This window comes from Dermacentor andersoni, chromosome 6 (genome assembly GCF_023375885.2).
Source record: "Dermacentor andersoni chromosome 6, qqDerAnde1_hic_scaffold, whole genome shotgun sequence".
NCBI lineage: Eukaryota > Metazoa > Arthropoda > Arachnida > Ixodida > Ixodidae > Dermacentor > Dermacentor andersoni.
The window spans coordinates 42,036,643-42,057,500 of NC_092819.1; the positions used below are offsets into that span (position 1 = coordinate 42,036,643).

The 20,858-nt window shown below is 46.0% G+C and overlaps 1 protein-coding gene across 3 annotated transcripts in view; it reads right to left on the reverse strand.

Annotated features, from left to right (window-relative positions):
* The window catches only part of LOC126521966 (uncharacterized), a 183,154-nt gene that overhangs the window by 35,244 nt on the left and 127,052 nt on the right, over positions 1 to 20,858 (reverse strand). For 2 of the 3 annotated variants that reach the window (XM_055066198.2, XM_050170726.3), the window contains exon 1: positions 17,852 to 18,155. The exons of the other annotated variant lie outside the window; for it this stretch is intronic. In XM_055066198.2, the coding sequence (XP_054922173.2) occupies positions 17,852 to 17,924 (73 nt within the window). In that variant the 5' untranslated portion in view covers positions 17,925 to 18,155. Of the gene's footprint in view, positions 1 to 17,851; positions 18,156 to 20,858 lie in introns of those variants that run through there. 3 annotated transcript variants of the gene reach the window in all.

A 20,858-nucleotide genomic window follows, 5' to 3' on the forward strand; every position in this document is an offset into this window, starting at 1 on the left:
GATTGCGGCCGGCGTTCGGGTGTAGAGCGGGCCGTGTCGGTTGGGGCCTTGGCCACGCCGCGCGAGAGGAATTTATAATGCGCGGTCCTCCGCAGAAGGTTATACCCTGCAGAATGAGAGAATTCGTACCCGCAAGAAAGAAAGAAAGAAAGAAAGAAAGAAAGAAAGAAAGAAAGAAGCGGTCGTTCCTTGTCGAATTCGTGTGGTAGGGTGCTATATGCTGCGGTGGTCCCACCAGTCTGGCGTATGGCCGCCTTTCGACCTGTGTTGCTGTCAGTGCTATTGCGAAGCGGTGCACGAATTCGGACGTGTTGTGCAGAGGTAGTTGCGACACGCTGACAGCCACGTATACAATGAAAAAGGCAACGCCCCAATATACGAGGGTTATTATTTTTTTTTCTCAAGGTCCGATCGGTCGCTAAATGAAAAGCAGAGTGAAAATCCGATGACGCTGTGCGCAAATGTGTTGCGCAGTGTCTAGTGTGCCCGTCGACCGCGTGAGGTCACAGTCGTCGATTCTGAGCGCGCAGGGAGTACGTAAACGTGTCTCGAACAGTACAGTATCCCGCGAAGTGCGTGCTGTCATTCGATTTCCGCATGCTCAGGGGTACAATGCCGCCGAAATTCATCGACGAATGAGTAATGTGTATGGTACAACTTTCACGTGTGACAGCAAAGTGCGGCAGTGGTTCAAGGAGGAGACAGAAACAGGACGCACAGACGTTCACGATGTAGGCGGGCAGGGAAGGAAGTGAGTGTCAACTGACGATCTTGTTCAGCGAGTGTATCAGGCGATTCGAACAAATCGTCGTTTCACAATTTCTGCCTTAAGTGATTCGTCTCCCGGAATTTCACGGTAAGCTCTCTGTACCATCGTGAGTAAGAGACTCCAGTACCGCAAACTCTGCGCGAGGTGGCTTCACAAGATGCTGACCGACCGTGACAGAACACAGCAAATGGGCTCAGCCTTAACGTTTCTCCGGCACTACCCACGATGAAGGAGAATATTTTTTGAGGAAAATCTTCACAGGGGACGAGACATGGGTCCGTTTCGAAACTGAAGAAACAAACGAGCAATCAAAACAGTGGATGCATTCCTATTCCCTGAAAGCAAAGAAGTTCAAACGGACCTTCTCCAGCAGAAAGTGTATGGCTACTGCGTTCTGGGACAGCAGTGGTGTTGTCCTCTTGGTGGAATTCGTGGAACGTGGCACGACCATCACTGCGGCCTCCTGCAGCGTGACTCTTGAACGTCTATACGAAAGACAATTCAGAACAAGCGAAGAGGAATGTTGTCATCAGGCATTGTCCTTCTTCATGACAATGCGCGGCCGCACAGTGCAGCTGCAACAAAGAAGCTCCTGCAGCGTTTTCGATGGGAAGTGTTTGGTCACCCACCGTACAGACCGGACTTGGCTCCCTCTGATTACAATCTCTTTGCCCACATAAAACGCTGGATAGGGGTACAGTAGTTTGACTCGGACAACGAGCTGCAGACCAGCGTACAGAGTTGGCCGAAAGACCAGCCGGCTGCCTTCTATGACGAGGGTATGGGAAAGTTGGTACCACGCTACGACAAATGTCTTACTCGGAGCGGTGATTATGTAGAGAAGTAGCTGGAAAGTGTCTCTGAATGTTCCCAATAAAACAGTTTTGATTTTCACTATGATTTTTATTTGTCGACCGATCGGACCTTGTATATATATACGTATGTGTACGTTCGTATGCGTGTGTGCGTGTGTGTGCGTGCGCGCGTGTGTGCACATGGAAGGAGGATAGCAGGTGCACGAACAAAACGTCGGTCTCCCACCAGATGTTCTATTCTCTCTCTCTCTCTATATATATTTTTTCTAGGCTCTACGGGTTCCTTAAAAGAATTCGTGGTAGATATCGAAACCCTGTTTCGGTGGTTTATTTGAAGCTGCCGGTATTACTTGCGTGATATATCGCAGTGTTTAGTCAGTTAATTAACGAGTTTAATCTAATTACTTCTTTAATTATTTGCCTTAAGGATCATGTGTCAATTACGGAATTGAAGCTGGGCAGCAATGAAGCCACATACATTTAGTTGCTATCATGAAACAAGCACTAGCTCTCAGATATCCCAGTTTTTCTGATGCATAATTGGTCAACAAGGCTGCCATGGCATGCAAGATAACTGCAGGCCTAAGTCCTGCAATTGATTATTTGGAAGCGATGCCATTAACTCTGAGCCAATAAAATAAAGAAATTAAAATTTGAGTAGCTTAAATGCCAATAAATAAATTATTGTTATAGGAAGTGCAGTTGATTATAAGAATGACGACGATGACGATGGTAATGATGATATGATGACGCTGATCCTTCGAAACATAACACGTGCCCATAATTGGAGATGTGCCAAGAATCGCATGATTATGCGCACATATAATAATAATTGGACGCACATATAATAATAATTGGAATAATGAATGAAGTAATTGAAATGCCGGGAATGGGAACAAGCGACTATACTATTAGAGTACAATTGCGAAGCCAAACTAGCTGAATGGATGATTACAAGAATCACGCGTCTCAAAGTGATTTCTTTGTTTCTTTTTTTATTCGTTGTTTTATCGCCGTCTCTTCTGTTTTTTTCTGATGGTGTAACTGGCTGGGGGAAGCTGGCGCACGAGCTCATACTTTTCTAAAGAAAAAAAGAAAAACAGCAGCGTCGTCTTTTGTTCAGAAAAAAAAAATATTAACGTCGTCGTTCAGCGGAATCAGCGTTTTCGCTGATCCCGATTAAAAAAGTTGCGGACTCCCATATAGGGGCCACGAGCTTTGGGCGCTGACGCTGCAGGTCCACTTTTGTCTTTTTTGGTTGCCATTTCCTTGCTTTCGATCGATGCGCGGCTAGCCGCCGCCTCCTGTACGTAAAAGCTGCGACACGTTTCCCGGCTTCCTGCGAGACCCGGAGGAAGCAGGGATTATTATAGCAGCATGGGGCTCCCCGGCACCGACAAAGAGAAAAACAAATAAATAAGCAAGTGCCCACCTCATTGTCGCATCCCACCCTCGTCTCTTCTGTACGGCGCTTTAAACTCGAGCGCCTACTCAGCGCGCCGTTTCCTCCGGCGTTTTTCTCTTTGACTGCGCGACGCCTCGGGAAGCGGGCCGAACTCCGCGTGAATGCAAATGGAACAACGCTGGCAACGTCCTTCCTGCCGTTCGCGTACCTTTTTTGGGGGCGTTTGCGTTATTTATGAAAGTTGTGGCGACGCCGTGTCTGCAGAGGCGTACACGGGCGCGACAGCGGCTGCCTCACCTTGTTTCGCACTTTTGGAATGACAGTCTTGCTACCCGCTCTTCCATGCACTTCCCTTTTTTTCTATGACCGGCATAACTTGCGAAGTGTTGCACTTCTTGCGCTTCGTTTAGCGCTATACATTGCGTAAGCACGTGTACTTACGTGCGTGCGTGCGTGCGTGCGTGTGTATGTATGTACGTATGTATGTATGTATGTATGTATGTATGTATGTATGTATGTATGTATGTATGTATGTATGTATGTATGTATGTATGTATGTATGTATGTATGTATGTATGTATGTATGTATGTATGCATGCATGCATGCATGCATGTATGTATGTATGTATGCATGCATGTATGTATGTATGTATGTATGTATGTATGTATGTATGTATGTATGTATGTATGTATGTATGTATGTATGCGATTAAACTGACATGTTCTCTCTTCTAAAATTCAGTCATATTGCGCCGCATGTTTTATGTGAGTAGTCGAATAATGATATTACTAGCCTTCGCAAGTGAGTTGCTCTGCGGCATTGCTGCCTACGGACGGAAACTAGATTACTGTTAAATCAATCGCACTTTCTGAGCGACATGCCTACAACATCGTAGCCTTGACCATGAGATTTCCGCGCCTTCAACTGGTCGCATCACCTCTATATAGTACAGTTCGGCATTCTTCTATCTAATAGACCTTTTCACGCGTGCACACAATGTCTATAGAGACTGTGTCTATAGACATAGACATCTCTGCGTGTAAATATATTTTAGGCTAAGTACGGGTGCCGAAATATTACATGCTAAAGTGTGTATACCGTAGAGACTTTTGAACAAAAGTACATAAAGGCGCAAGTCACCCGCCGTGGCTGCTTGGTGGCATTGGTGTTACGCTGCTAAGCACGAGGTCGCGGGATCAAACCACGCCACGGCGGCCGCATTTCGATGGGGGTGAAATGCAAAAACAGGCATGTACTTAGATGCAGGTGCGCGTTAAGAATCCCAGGTGGTCAAAATTAATCCGGAGTCCCCCACTACGGCGTGCCTCGTAATCAGATCGTGGTTTTGGCGTAAGTCGTAATTTCTAAAGGGGCTAGTCGTTGAAGTTGCGGTCTAATACGGATTTACAGTGCTCTCTATGGACCTGTATATAACAGTACACAATCTCTCTCTCTCTCTCTCTCTCTCTCTCTCTCTATATATATATATATATATATATATATATATATATATATATATATATATATATATATATATACATATACCTTCTAGAGCTGTGGGAATATTCGGAACGTTTAATACTACTCGAATAACTTTTGCGATTCGATTCAAGCATTTATAACGTTTCTTTCCAGGTTGTCATATACACTTTTCTGTTCGGGGTTCTGTAAGGTATACAACAGTTGCAGTACGGAAAGAAAGACCTATGCAAGGTGGAGACTGTCGTGTGGTTCTACTGCAGGAGAACCGCGGTTGTCGCTCATGCACAGTAGTTCCTGAGCCAACGCATGAAGGAGATCACTTCTGTACAGCAGTTTCCAGTTACTCACCTTATGCGCAGCCTACGAAAATGTTGCAACTGCTTAGGCCAATTTCACGATGTTCACGTTCTTTTAAAACGAGGTGAGGCGCTGTATAATGGTGTGCATAGTAGACCCTTCAGCAAGCACAACACTATACCAGAGTGCTTACACCTGCTGTCCTTTTGCTTCACTACTGTCGTTCTATGGTGCACAAGATACGATCGACTTTCATTTACAAGCAACTCTGCTAACCTGACAAGTAGTTTTTAACGACATTAAATGTATCAGATGGCGTAAGTATGCAAGAATTATTTTGTTTTTGTTTTTTCCTTTTCTCCTTTTTTTTTTACACCGCAACCTATATATTTCAATTTGTTTATAAGTTGAAAATGTTCGATATTCGAAGGTAGTTTTTCGCGAATGTTGGTATTCATTTGTGCTCAGAAATTTCGCGATTTGAACAGCCTTGATGTCTATCGATTGACAAACTAAGTTGTTGTAAGCGATGCTAGACATAACACAAAACACTCGCACGCTCGAATCTTACGAATAACAAAGTACGTCACGCAGGATAGATGAGGACAACAACGCAACTTGCGTTTTTTTCTTTTCTTTATCGCTGAATTGTTTGCATATAGCTCTGCTTTTAGTCTTATCATCATTCCGAGATAATTTTAGCATCCTTCAGCTTAATCTAAATACCACTTAGGCTGAACTTTCTCCCATCCCATTAACTAGGCTGTAGTAATGAACTAATGAGCTTCCCCTTCTTTTTTTTGGTGTAAGCGTACGCGTATAACTTTTTTCGGAGTTTCAAGCCAACCATTAACTGCCCTCAAATCGGTTAACGATGGCGAAGCGCAGCGCCATTAACACGAGCCGCGCTAACTGACTGGCGATGAAGAATGATCGCAACCGTTTCGGCGTGAGACCAAATACGCTAAGAGCACAAAACATAATGTGCATTGGTATATGTACACGGACGATAACGAAACAAACAAACGAGAAAAAAACAACAGAAAAGCAAACAAACAAACAAACAAACAAGGAGCGGTCGCAAGAAAGGAGAGCAACACACACACACACACACACACACACACACACACACACACACACACACACACACACACACACACACACACACACACACACACATATATATATATATATATATATATATATATATATATATATATATATATATATATATATATATATATATATATATATATATATAAAGAAAAAGATATCTCCTGGGAGCGACAATCTAGGGAAGATGAATGACTCTGCAGCGAAAAGTGGTTTCGATCAATAACGGCAAGGGCAGGAAGAGGCAGACAGAGGAACCTCTCTGATGGTCTTCTAAAGGGGTCGGACGTCAGACCCCACATTCGAAGCAACAACACTACTGACTTCGAACCCCTCGAACGTTGAAGGCCTCTACAAAGAAAGCTATAGACGTTGTGCCCCTTGTGGCGTCATGCAGTCAGCCTATCATAGATATTTTCTTGTTTGCCTTTCTTACTGTGTGTGCGTGATATATATCTTCACACCCAACACAATACAGTACACCAGAGAAACCTTCTCTAAGGATTCTGCAGTTGTTAAGACCATAGAGAGAGAAAGAGAAAGAGAGATGAGAAGTTCGAATTTCTCCATCAACAGTCTAACTTGCGTAGCCTACTTCGCTTTGTAGATTCTTCAGTGCCAAGGCACAAAGTGCGAATGTTATTTGTTACAGGCACATATCAACCACACGCATTCGCTTTAAGTGTGAGTTTGACGACAGGCTATGCTACCACAATTGTGCTTTTGTGAGGACTGAATTTAATACGGCGCTTAAGAAGCTCTTCGCTGTGTCCTCATGTGTGCTATTTTTTCGTACATTGCGTCCAACATTGGGTCCACGTAGCATGTAGTGTTCTACTTTGCCTATACCGCTGCTGAATAAATCTTTAACTGTTTTGATACAAGTATTAGTGAACGCATGATTTAAGGACTGGGTACGGCCACATGCTAATATGTATGTTATAGAGGTTTGCATTTGAGGTTTCCAGTGAGTCACACACATAGCCCGATTTCCTTTCCGCTTGCTCATTTCTACATGTGGACCTCGAGCCATCTTTTCAATATGTTTGCCTCTCTCTATTTTGATGAGGTGGTAGGCGAGAAGGCTGACTCAAGTTTCCACTTTTTGTGGTCAGGTGATAACACGTTGTTTGGGATGTTACTTGCGTGATTTCTCCCTGTGAATGGCCAACACCTAATGGGATCGCTCAGCTTGGAGCTCTCTTCGCGCATAAGCGTAATTATTGCTAGCTGCATAGAAATTCGTGAGAGAGTGAGTGAGAGAACGAAGAAAAAAAGGACGGAGAAACTCGGCCGGGCACGTAAGGTTAAAGGTTGAAAAGAAAAAAAAAGCCATAGTTTATATAGACAGAACTGGCCCCACTTGAGGTCACGTTGTGACGTCAGTCTCGCGCTGCCAAGGCGGTCTAATTCTCAATGACCCTAGTCACTTTAGGTGTGCATCTCGAATGCGCAGCACATTCTCATGTTAATTATATCGCTGCGCAGTTACAAGAGTCAGTACTTTTCTTCTTCACGCCATGACACCGCTCCCCTTCAGGTTCTCTCTTGAAGGCGACTAATGCGCAATGGTGAAAGAAATTCCTAGAGGTTAACTGGGGCTTAACTTCTTTTTTTTTTCACCCGATACATGCTATGTGGCGAGTGTACGCATTTCTCCTGGCTGCGCGCCACCTTAGGGAGTGCTCATATTCGCTTGAAGGGCAGGTGCAAAGTGTAGAGAGGATGCGAGAGGCTATAGCAGTTCTCGCCGCTAAACCCACCGTCTCCTGTCGCAGAGGTGTCGCAGGCCTCTCTCGCACACGTGATGCAATCTCAGACTGACGAGGCTTTTCTACACTCACCACACCTCACTACAATTGTTTTGTCTTTATTCCTATATTCACGCAGAGATGTCTTACAGCGATAGCTGCTTAAGGTCACCTCATCCAGATATCATCATAATTAACATCATGTTTTCTTGGCAGAAGATAGCCGGTAGAAAGAAAATAATTTTTCGTTTTTGTTACCTTTATTTTGTCCAGTGCCGGCTTGTTATTTCATTCTTAGTAAATATGTTTGTTCTATGTGAAAAACAGCAGCCATCACTGTTTTAAGTCGCCAACGACTCCTAAATATAACGTATTAAAAAAAATTGATCTGTTCCCACACAGGCTTTGACCCTAGCCTGCGGCTACTGAGGTACTGTGCGGACAACGTCATTGTGCCGCCGTTTATTTTCTTTTTTTTTCTTTTTGACCTTTGTCGTCGTTATATCGTAGTCGAGCGCTTGGTCGCCATCCTTCTCGTTGTCGTCGGGCAACGCGTATCGTACGGCTATCTGAGTGGCACTTCGGCCTTTCCTCTGTGTGGCACTCAGCATGCTTCTACATCTATATTACTCTTCACGCTACGAGTCCTTTTTTCCTTAACATCCTTCTTTCTTCTTCGAGAGGCCCTGCCCTTCGAAGTCCGAGCAGACCCTCAAGAACAAGCTGGCATTCGCCGAACCCTCGGGGGAGGGCCTTTGATCCCCGTCCGATGCACTGCGCGCGAATTAGGCCTGGCCTTTGTCGCGACCCAGCTATAGTGTACAGCATTGCACGGAAAAGCGGGTCATGCCAGCCCGGAGGCTTAGGTGTGAAGCGGACGCCGACGGCTTGACGACACCGGACTTGGGAGAGTGCGTGTATACGGTTGGCTGGCATTCGCTCTATGATGGAGTGCCCGGCGGCGCTGTTCGCGTGCATCGATCTGTTGACGAGGCCTCGCGACCGTGCAGGGTCTATAGCTATAGCACTTCCCGTCGCATCGAACAACAAGCGAGCTGTCGCCGACAGAGAAAGGCGCTTCACCCACTCTTTTATGCCGCCCCCTCATACGAGGAGGAAAAGAGGGGCGACCTGTTTCTTGGGACGCTTTTCTCTTTCGGCCCGCCTCATGAATATTCAAGAGGCGCGTCGAACACGATGCTTACACTCGCGAGAGAAAAATAACTAGCGCGGCATCTACTGTTCGTGTTTGTATTATATTTTTGTTGTTCATCTAGGATCCCCGCCGCGCCGAAGGCGTCGAAAGCTCAATCTGTACAGATCGCGTCATTTCGTTTTTTTTTCGTTTTTTGTGATCTCTATGCGTGAAAATATTTTCGAACCGAGTGCTACTGTGCGCCAATTTCATTAGCTTATATGTTATATAGGTCACGGTACGTCAGCCCTATTACACTTAGTAACCTATAGGCCTAGGGGCCTATAGTAACCTAGCTAGGGGCCAGATATTTATTAATCATATCATAAGAAGCCAACAAACAGTGATCACGCCGGCTAACTCTCCCATGCAGGGTTAGTTCTAGTAGATAAACGTAGTCCGGCGGCCACATTTCGATGGGGGCGAAATGCGAAAACACCCGTGTACTTAGATTTAGGTGCACGTTAAAGAACCCCAGGTAGTCGAAATTTCCGGAGTCCTCCACTACGGCGTGCCTCATGATCAGAAAGTGGTTTTGGCACGTAAAACGCCATAATTTAATTTTAATTTTTAATAAACGTAGATACCCCAAAAAGTGGACGGGAAAACGGCGGCGCGGTATACCTCAATCAGTAACGGCATCGCACGCGTAATACGAAGACGTGGGTTCATATCCCACCTGCGACCAGTTGGTCTTGACGTCTGTCAGATGAGTTTCTGAACAACACTTCGCAATGTGGTGAACGCGGTTTAAGTAATGGATCCGGGACCTCAATGAGGTGGGGCGTAATGCTAACGCATTTCTTTAGCGTTTACCGCTAAATCGCAACTGAAATGAAAAAACAAAGAATCTGGGGCTTTACATGGCCAAAAGAAGAATATGATTATGAGGCACAGCGTAGAGGGGGACTGGGGAATAAGTTAGACCATCTGCGATTCTTCCACGTGCACCGAATGCATAGTACACGGACATTTTTGTATTTTCATCATCATCATCATCAGCCTAGTTACGCCCACTGCAGGGCAAAGGCCTCTCCCATACTTCTCCAACTACCCCGGTCATGTACTAATTGTGGCCATGTTGTCCCTGCAAACGTCTTAATGTCATCTGCCCACCTAACTCTCTGCCGCCCCCTGCTACGCTTCCCTTCTCTTGGAATCCAGTCCGTAGCTCTTAGTGACCATCGGTTATCTTCCCTCCTCATTACATGTCCGGCCCATGCCCATTTCTTTTTCTTGATTTCAACTAAGATGTCGTTTACCCGCGTTTGTTGCCTCACCCAATCTGCTCTTTTCTTATCCCTTAACGTTACACCCATCATTCTTCTTTCCATAGCTCGTTGCGTCGTTCTCAATTTCAGCAGAACCCTTTTCGTAAGCCTCCAGGTTTCTGCCCCATATGTGAGTACTGGTAACACACAGCTGTTGTACACTTTCCTTTTGAAGGATAGTGGCAACCTACTGTTCATGATTTGAGAATGCCTGCCAAACGCACCCCAACCCATTCTTATTCTTCTGGTTATTTCAGTCTCATGATCCGGATCCGTGGTCACTACCTGCCCTAAGTAGATGTATTCCCTTACCACTTCCAGTGTTTCGCTACCTATCGTAAACTGCTGTTCTCTTCCGAGACTGTTAAACAGTACTTTAGTTTTCTGCAGATTAATTTTCAGACCCACCCTTCTGCTTTGCCTCTCCAGGTCAGTGAGCATGCATTGCAATTGGTCTCCTGAGTTACTAAGCAAGGCAATATCATCAGCGAATCGCAAGTTGCTAAGGTATTCTCCATCAACTTTTATCCCCAATTCTTCCCACTCCAGGCCTCTGAATACCTCCTGTAAACATGCTGTGAATAGCATTGGAGATATCGTATCTCCCTGTCTGACGCCTTTCTTTATAGGGATTTTGTTGCTTTCTTTGTGGAGGACTACGGTGGCTGTGGAGCCGCTGTAGATATCTTCCAGTATTTTTACATATGGCTCATCTACACCCTGATTCCGTAATGCCTCCATGACTGCTGAGGTTTCGACTGAATCAAACGCTTTCTCGTAATCAATGAAAGCTGTATATAAGGGTTGGTTATATTCTGCACATTTCTCTATCACTTGATTGATAGTGTGAATATGGTCTATTGTTGAGTAGCCTTTACGGAATCCTGCCTGGTCCTTTGGTTGACAGAAGTCTAAGGTGTTCCTGATTCTATTTGCGATTACCTTAGTAAATGCTTTGTAGGCAACGGACAGTAAGCTGATCGGTCTATAATTTTTCAAGTCTTTGGCGTCCCCTTTCTTATGGATTAGGATTATGTTAGCGTTCTTCCAAGATTCCGGTACGCTCGAGGTTATGAGGCATTGCGTATACAGGGTGGCCAGTTTCTCTAGAACAATCTGACCACCATCCTTCAACAAATCTGCTGTTACCTGATCCTCCCCAGCTGCCTTCCCCCTTTGCATAGCTCCTAAGGCTTTCTTTACTTCTTCTGGCGTTACCTGTGGGATTTCGAATTCCTCTAGACTATTCTCTCTTCCACTATCGTCGTGGGTGCCACTGGTACTGTATAAATCTCTATAGAACTCCTCAGCCACTTGAACTATCTCGTCCATATTAGTAACGATATTGTCAGGACATTAGGAAGGAACGAACGCGCATGTAGCTGGTATCGTAGAAGTCTGCCGGTTAACCGGTTGCCTAATGATTGGGCGTACAGAGTGACATATCTCACAAAAAAAAGCACGGAATTCGACCAAGAGGATTCCATTTACGTTGGGGAACTTCCATTAGTTTCGGCATACTCTTATCACGTACGCTTCAGAGAGCTCCGGCCAGCCGAGCTGGTCTATATGGTTGCTTTAGGGTGCAAACACGCTCGACGTCTTCCCTGTTAGAAATGAGATCTCCAAACATCATTAGGAGTGAATGATGTCTCAGGTTTGGTATTATATTTAACTTCTCCAGTAGCGGTTTGAGCACACGCGATGTGGTTTATCCTCTTTCTTCTATTTCTCAAGTTCGCTTCGCCACGTTACATATTTGCCCAACTAATGACGGCACCGCTTTTCGTTCCAATGAATACGGTGTGCAAACTGTGCGTGCTAGGATTTGGCTGTTGCATGTGGTCTGACTACGCGAGCCATATCGACAGTTTTCGTCTCATGAAACGCTCAAAATGTACTCAATGGTTACGCCATCAGCTGGCAGAGTATCTTGCGGGAAAGCTAGCTTTACACATAAAAACAAAAACTGTCAAGATGCAAGGCGCCAATTATTGCTTCGAACAGTCTGTTCGCTACGCTACTACCTAACAGATTAGCAGGAATGCGACAACGACTGAATGCACAATGTTAAGGAGGAGTCTTTGTCGTGGTGACCAAATTCCGGAGATTGCTTCGAGTAAGTGTACCGGCATCGCTTGCTTTCTCTAAGCAAGCGATTGCGCTTTCGGAACACGGATGGTGATGACAAAATGACCACAGAGTCAGGTGTTTAAAGCGTTAGCATCCTGTTATGGTACTTCATGAAATTTCCGGGGGCGAAATATCTATCTGTGTATGTTTGCATCTCCGTTTTCCCGCCTACCTTGGTCACTGAGTACTTCGCGGTCGAATGGGCAGCGTATCCTACTGCTGTGCTGAGGGAACGGGATTCGAAACCAACCGTCGGAACAAATTGGGTCACTGAGTATGTATAAGTGCGTGTGCATGTGCCACTCTTCAATGAACCTCTTTCACACTGACATGAGTCACTGTAGGTGCGAAACTGGGCAGGTACCGCTGTTCGAAGAAAATCCTTGACGCCGACTTGGAACATGGGACATACGCCAATCGGTCTGTGCTGGTATTCAATGAACTTCTATGATGCTAACTTGGAACTTGGGTTACTGTATTTTTTTTTCTGCTCTTCAATGCGCGACTTTGACACAAACTTGGTTAGCTAGGCATGTGCCACTTAGAAAGCGCCGTTTACAGTGACGAAAAAGGCCCCTTAAATTTCTACCGTGCTGAGCGGAATCGAGCCCGCGTCACAAGGGTTCCTCAAGGACAACAACAAGACTCTTTAGCAGGCTGCGCCACAAATACACTGAGTACGTATGTGTCGCTCTTCAGAGAGCGTCTTTCTCGACAATGCTTTAACGAGCTGCGCCGTGAATGCGATGGGCATATGCCGCTCTTCATCGAAGCTCTCGCCAATTCGGGTCACTGAGCGTGTGAGACTGGTTGTGGGGCGAGAGAACATTTCTCAGCGTAAGCAGGCAGCGGTGCGCCACGCTTCTCGTCGCGGAGGCTTACAATATCTACAGCGCCCGTGTGGGGCATATTAGTGTAGGGGGGGAAATATTAACATCGAGGATACAAAAAAAAATACATATACATAAAGAGCAGAATGGTAACTCGTCATTTGAACGCGTTTCAAAACGTTTGCCGCGCATCGGCGCGCCATGCATTCCGGAGGTCACGTGCAGGCTTCGAGGCGGCGGCGCTAGATGGCGCCGAGTGTTCTCAGGGAGTAGAGATGCTCTATTGGCTCCCTTTAGGGAGTCAGAATTGCGCGCCTGATTGAACTCGCCGCTCGCGCCGCTATTCGCCAGACGTAGTCACATGCGCAGAAAGCATCCTCCTTGTAGAAAAGCCAACTTCACGGCTGCGCCGCTGACGCTGAAGCTGGGCGAACCGCCATTTCGTAGTCTGTTCAGCTGGCAGTGAAGCGGGATCGTGCGTGTTTTGGAGCCTGTACTGGATTCGCTATTGCGATCTTTTTAAAGGTCGGTCGGTGCTTTCCCGCGCCACTGGGCAATTTGCTAAGTAGCAACAAATTGCTAAAACCGGGCAGAAAATGGTAGGGCATTATTCTCGATTCCGCGTGAAAGATCCGTCTCCGTCGTGCTGTTTTCAGTGGCTGCTGCATGTAGGCAACTGGGTCGCTCTTCCCGATCAAACAATTGTGATTACTCGCGAACGGCACCCAGCTGCCCATATGTATCAGAACTCTTTATTCGGTAAAGATCGACAATATATGCCTGCTTATGTTTCAAACGTCCCCATGCAGTTACTTCTTATTTTACACGCTAATTAAGTCGCTCGATTAAAGTAGCATGCATCACGTATATCATGAAGATAATATAGATATAGCGGTGCTGTGAGCATTTCTTGGATCAAAGACAATTCATGTTTAACGACCCGGCTTGACGCCATGCTGCAGAATTTCCCAATCGGGTGCTTACCTAGCCTGCGTCACATTGCCGTGACGGTAAAGAACAAGGCAGGGCCAAAACTCAGTCACAAATTTATTACCGGAGTCAGACGGCTCTTTCGATTGCGACAGTATCCTCGATCCGGGTCGAAATTCTTGACCTCGATTGACTCCTTCCTGCAGCTTGCGCATAGGAGCCAATCGCGATAGAAACTGCACCGAGTGACACCCATATAACTTGATGTGGCGAAATTATGCCACAAAAACAAGTGCCAAATGCGCAGCGAGCATAGTCGGTGGTTGTAAGTAACCGACACACTGGTAGATTCCGTTGGCTATTTATAGATGATTCGTACATTCCAGCACGTTTCAGAATGTGCACCACCATTCGCGTTCAGAACACAATCTGATTTGAATTGATCCGATGTAGAATTGGCAACAACATTCTGGACAGTTTTAGTACATGTACGCACGTCTTGCGCCAAGCGCTGTTATTGCAACAGTCGTTACCAGGCGCGGATTGGCCACCATAAACATATAAGAACTTGCACATGTCGATATGCAAAGATGCACCCCACAGATTTAGCATGGCAGCTAAATCAGCTACTACTGGCACTACTGGCATACCAATACTAATATATTTAGTCGCTACTACTGGCAGCTACTAAATATATTAATATTTAGTCCAACTCATGATCGCGCGCATCTATTGCGCGCGATCTGCCTTGATCTAATCATAGTCCTCGTCGTTTTGACCATCGGTCAAATACAAATCACAGCAAGCTTGTAGCGCTTGTTTTTTTTTTTCTTTAGGGGGGGGGGGGGGAGTCGTTGTTTGCCCAAGATTTCTTATTCTAAATTTGAAACAACAGTGTTGCTATTGGCAACGACGTGAAATGAACGCGAGCGCACCGTCGCCGCTGGCCCGGGCGCCTCTCCTGCAGTCAGGAAGAGTGGCTTTCTAGCATAGCATGGATGCTTAAGCGAGCAAGATGGCAGACCTAACGTGCAACTGTGCTACCTTTGGTGACATATACAGTAGAACTCTATTAGAGAAGCGCGAAAGAGGAGTGCCGTTGCAGCACACACCTCGTACATAACTCATTTCGACGGTGGCAATACGTCATGTCTCTATAATGATTCAATGCTTAACGCATTACCGTCGACAGCCGTCGGGAGATGGTTCCCCCCAATTATTTAAAACACTGTGTAATGGTGCTGTATCTTTAGACGTTTATGCCTATTAAGAAACATGGTTGCACATTTTGTTTCGGATTATGTGCGTTCTGTCTTTGCAATATCTGTGTCATGCGCTTATAAGCGATATTTGGAAGTCAGGCCTCGTGCTATAGTTGTAACGTCACAATCAACTGTCATTCCTGCGCCGAGCACATCAGCTATTACTACCAATTTATGAACGACTCGCTACCTTTTGCTACTGCATACCTTGCATTTAATATCTTCTTGAAACTCTAAGACCCGGAGACTTGCGACACGTATGCTTATCGCCACTATGATAACGCGTTGATTATCCCAATGTTGCGCGTTCCCGACTATATTCCGAATAAATATGAGTGTAGCGAGATGCTCGCGTGAGGCAAAATCAAACAAGACTAAACTGCTCAATAAGAGGATCAACTTTGTCGAACAAGAGATGTCGCTGGAGTCGAAGTTACGACGGTGACACGTCCCGTTGTCGAAACGTTTGCTCTAGCGACTTTCCTTGCTGGATCACTGTTGATTATGTGAGGCAACGGGATGCTATCTTCTGGGAAACCTTTTAGACTACCATAGCACTACCAGATGAAGGTGGTGTCAGCTATTCGGTAATGCTTAGTCATGTGGAAGCGTGGGTCCCTGCGCCGCATGCCTAACCGCATGTCAACTCCGGCATGTTCGTACCTCGGGAATTGTATTTAGAATATTCGTACTTCCAATATTAGGAAGTGCATCCCAACAAAACTAAATACGGTGAAGATGCGCTATGATACATCATGCATCTCTACAATATTAGACAACTTCAATGAACACGAATTGGATGCAGAGCATATTACGCTGAACCAACTGAGACGGTATTCTACGTATAGCGCAGCTTTTACAGTGTATTCTATTTCTTAGTGTGTGCGGTGTTTTGTTATGTCGCGGTGAAACGTGTAAATTTTTCTTGCATTTTGATACCATGGAATGAGTCATGCGATTTATGTGTTTCAGATATTTACTGTAAAATTTATACCTCGTTTCTGTTCTCAATGCGATTATATCTTATACACATTTCCCGATGCCAGTGAATTTTATGTAGTCACCCATGTAGTGATTTCAAAACGTTTGCCAAAGACTCAATGTATACGTTTGAATGCATACGTGCTGCATTAACGGAATGTGCCTAATTCTGATTGCGCGCTACGTGTTATTGTGTGGGTGCGCTGATAATGATATTGCTGAATTGGTGTTGACGTTATTGATGTTCCAGCTTATGTTCCTTTTACTCGCTATACTTATTGTTGCGTAACTCCGCTGTGTGACTGGAGAAATCTTGTTGTTTGTAATACGTCCGTCACTTTATTGCTCTTATATCCACATACTTCAGTTTCTTTTGTCATGTGGGTTCATTTTTCTGATCGTGTAAGCGGCCATTGTTTGTTACTAACAATTGCCCCTCCCATTTTATGCATTGTTCCTCTTGCGACCCTTAAGCGAAAATTAATGATGAATAAATGATGATGATGGTGTGAAGGTAGCAAATAGTTTTGTTCCGTATAACTTACTTTCCTTCATTACCGCTTCCGCGCTTTTCTGCACTTGCCACTATCATGGCTGGACATGTGCGCCTAATGTTAAGTCCTTTTAACGACGCATGGTCTCTCCCAATTTTATCGTCTACCTCTTCCATACTACCTATCTTGTCGGTGACATTCGCATTTCGTCTCTGACGAAGACCAACTATTTCGATGTCAAAATTTACATCTATTTTTGTTATTTAGAGCTGCTTGTCATTGGTCGGCCGCTTTCACTGATGACATGTTCGCAATCGCGATTGGCCGATGCTTGATCACACGGAGCGGTTTACCGTATGAACTGCTGTGTGAATACCGGCTGAGATATTATTAGTTCAAACGCTGAGCCTTGCAAAGACTATCGGCCTTTGCACAGCTTGTCGCGTAACGGGAACAAAATGAACGGTATACCCGTGCAGGTATGGCATGCTTTGTCCTTCAACCTCTGGCGGCTGTGGATGCTTTCGTTGAGGTTTAGGCAGGGCGATGATCAAGATTTCTGCCTTTATTAATGGCCAGCCTTGGATGGATCAATTCACTGATCAATCGATTGTAGCGATTGGCATGTATAGCGCATTGCAAGAAGACTGAGGCCCCGGAGTCTATTAAGACATCAGTTAGCCTTCCGCTGACGGTCATTCGGACAAAGAGCAAGCCCGCTGCTTATTTTGCTTTCGTAGTGAACTAAACCTATAACCCGCAGCTCGACAAAGGCAGCTTACTCGAGCGCTAATAATCATTCCCTAGCAGGCAGCGGCAACAACACTAAACGTAAACGCTCGCTTCACATTAATTCAGCCACTTGTATTAACTAAGCGCATATTGACGAACTAATTGATTGGTCGAATCGTCAAGTATCGTAATTCCGACTAATCTTTAGCCTTTGTGTTATCCTGCACTTCATCTAAGCATCAGCAGCACTTCTGAGGTCGACGCCAGTCTCCAGCTTACCCCACGCACGATTCACGTGCTGCATCCCGCCTGGAAGATTCAGGTCCTCGCGTAAACCCTAGATACCATTGTTCTCCTTATCCCCACGATGAAGAGAAAACACGCTCCTACCTATAAGCGGAGTATAGATGCTTTCTTCAGCAACCACAAGGCCCGTCGTCGGTGGTTCCGCCGCCAGTGGCATCCATTCACATCACCGGGGTACTATTCGGCGTCGCCGGAGACCGTCTTCGTGTCGTTATTCCATGTCCGCACTCGACTAGCATTTCTCCATCGCCGAACGAGGACGCGACATTGCGTTGGCACCGCGTCGGTGGAGGCCGCGCTTTACGACATGCGGGCGTGTGAGCGGAGAGCGCGCAAGGCTTGGGGAGAAGACACACGCGCGCGGGTCGAGCATCCGCTCCGGCGTCCCGCCCGGGGCCGACTGCTCTGCGAGACCGCGGCTGTGGAGCCGGGGCGCCGGAGTGGAAAGGGGGCGGGCGCCTCCTCCTCTCCATCCGACTCCGACTCACGCGGTCGTCGAGATGGGGGAGGGAAGATATGTAAGGAGAAACATTGAAGGAAACGGGCGCGGCGGGGGTGCCGGAGGCACGGGTGTCCAAAAAGACTTTCCGTTGTTTCTGTTGCTCGGGGAACGCCGGCGGGCATTCGTTCGTTTGTATGTGCCGTTTCGTGGGACGTGAGTGATGGAGAGGTAGAAAAAAGATAACAAGAAAGAAAGGAACGCCGCGGTTGTTTAGTGAATTTTGTCACGTTTCAGTAACAGTGAAGAAGCAAACACTTGCCCCAAAGCGTGAGTTAAGAATTTAACTCTCTATCTGGGCGAATTTGTACCCAGAGGAAAATGAGCAACGCTCAAAGCACAACGTTAACGCTGAGCACAGTCATCGGTCGCCGGTCAACCTCACGGGTTAGATTCGTCCTCTATTTACATACATGTCTCACCGTACATTCCAAGGTATTCACCGGTGCTCACATACATTATATAATGTATTCCCGTCGCAAGGGCAATTTGATTACCCAAGACCATTTCGCTACAGAATAGGCGACAAGATAAAGAAATTTGGGATGCAGTAGGCGCGTCTTGGCCCGAGGTGAAAAGTTTATTACAGTGACAATACGGTGAAAAACGTTCACCGGCAATAAGTAATATGATGTATGCGTGAGAATATGGTGTTCAGCTGCTGAGTATCCGTGGTCGCAGGTTCAAACCACATGCGGTCAAAAGTGGTCCGAAAGCCCCTATTATACGGCGTCTCTCATAACCCATGTATTTCTTTGGGACGTTAAACTGCGCAAATCAACCAATCATAATGTAAAGACGCTTATTAGCCACCGGCGTTAGGGACCGACCGTTAGAGCAGGGCACGGACTCCCAGCCCCAAGCAAAATCAGTGGAGAGATTGACCCACTGGAAAGCGTTGGAATGGATGGCCCACTATAGCACCCCTTTTCTTCGCTGTAATAAGGAAAAAAAAAAGTCGGGGGTATGTAAGAGCGTGCGGGGGAGAACGGAGAAAATTATTGCGCAAGTCATCGCGCGCAACTTTAAATGCAAAGACGCACTGAACTTCGCGTGGTGTCCTACGCGTGCTTCACCAATCAGCCATGCAAGCTGGGTTCCAAGAAGCGAGAACGTTTCTTTCTTGCCAACGTATAACTGAGCTTCTTGAACGCTTCGTCCTCAGCGTATGCATAGCTAAATGCATCTGTAGCGCACCGCTGTGTTTGTTCAGTGGTGTAAATTGCTTCACGCTTGTCAGCGTGACTCGGGTGGAACGCCTCCCGGCGCTAACTCTGCGTGGTCGACTTCGCCTGCGACTTTAAAGGGACACTAAAGTGAGAAATGATTTCTTCTGCCATCAGTAGATTACCGTTCTACAACACCAAAAACACCCCTCTTACAACGATAAGACGTTTGGTAAGCCAGAAAAAGCGCAAGAACGAAATACGGGTGGCGACGCCTACCTAAGTTCCCGCAGCTGGGGGCTGTGACGTCTTGGATTTTGATAGCATCTTCTAGGGCGTATTAATTATATATAGCGGTACAGATTGACTACATTGTGTTCTAAAGGAACCAAATATTAAACATGGCAAGTTTCGGGAACCTTTATTCAGCCAACGCGGCCGAATTGCGAAAACATACTTTGGAATCCCTGACGTCACGCTGACGTACCGGCGCTGGGGTTTCGGCGCAAAATTCAAATACTGATACTTGGACCTACATTTTCTCATCTAATAATCAAACTACTTTTTTGAAATGACTGCCTGAAGGGTTTTCAAGCAATGCTTCATTATTCTAAACTGATTTATTGTTTCGCTTTAGTGTCCCTTTAACAACTTGTAACTACGACGACCACGGTTTTTGCATATCGCTGCGAATGTATTTAAGCAGTCTCTGTGCCAAGGACTCTGATAGCGTGTTGGTGGTGGTAAAAATAAAATGTTTCATTTTCTATACATGGGTACTACCTGTTCTCCTGGCAGCTACAATCTGGTAAAATTCTTGATGTGCTCACGCCTCAATATGAATCAATGACTGAATGTTTTATTCAGTTCAAATGTATCCAGACCATTTTTTAACATCTATACGTAGCGCTATATGAACTATAGCATCAGACAGCACATGCGCGCATTAACCATCGACAATGCGTCACTCTGGGGCGCGAGCTGGGGTAGACGGATAGAACGGAAGTGGCAGCAGCATTAGCCGGCCGAGACATACAGAGGCACGGTTCACTTCTTTTTTTATATATCGCAGGCTTCTGCGCGTACTGCCAGTATGTATATAGGCTTCAAACACTCTGATGAAATCACCAGATCAAAGATCAATCGCTTAAAAGCGGCGAACTTTGATCTGTAGGTGGTCATTTCGAATTCGTTTGGCGCAAGGGTGTTCGGTGCTTGAGCTTTGCACCGTATACATCCTCCAGGTTCGCACTGACTGCTGGGTGCACTGTGGCTGCTTGGCTGAACCAACGAGATTTATTCGAGGGAGGAAGCGCGTGTGAGGCCTTGACCAGCACGCGCCTTCGCTATAAGCTATCAGAAATGTTGGCTTGACGGGCTGCGGTGGATGTGGATACTAGCGTGGGCGATATCCACAGTGCACCTC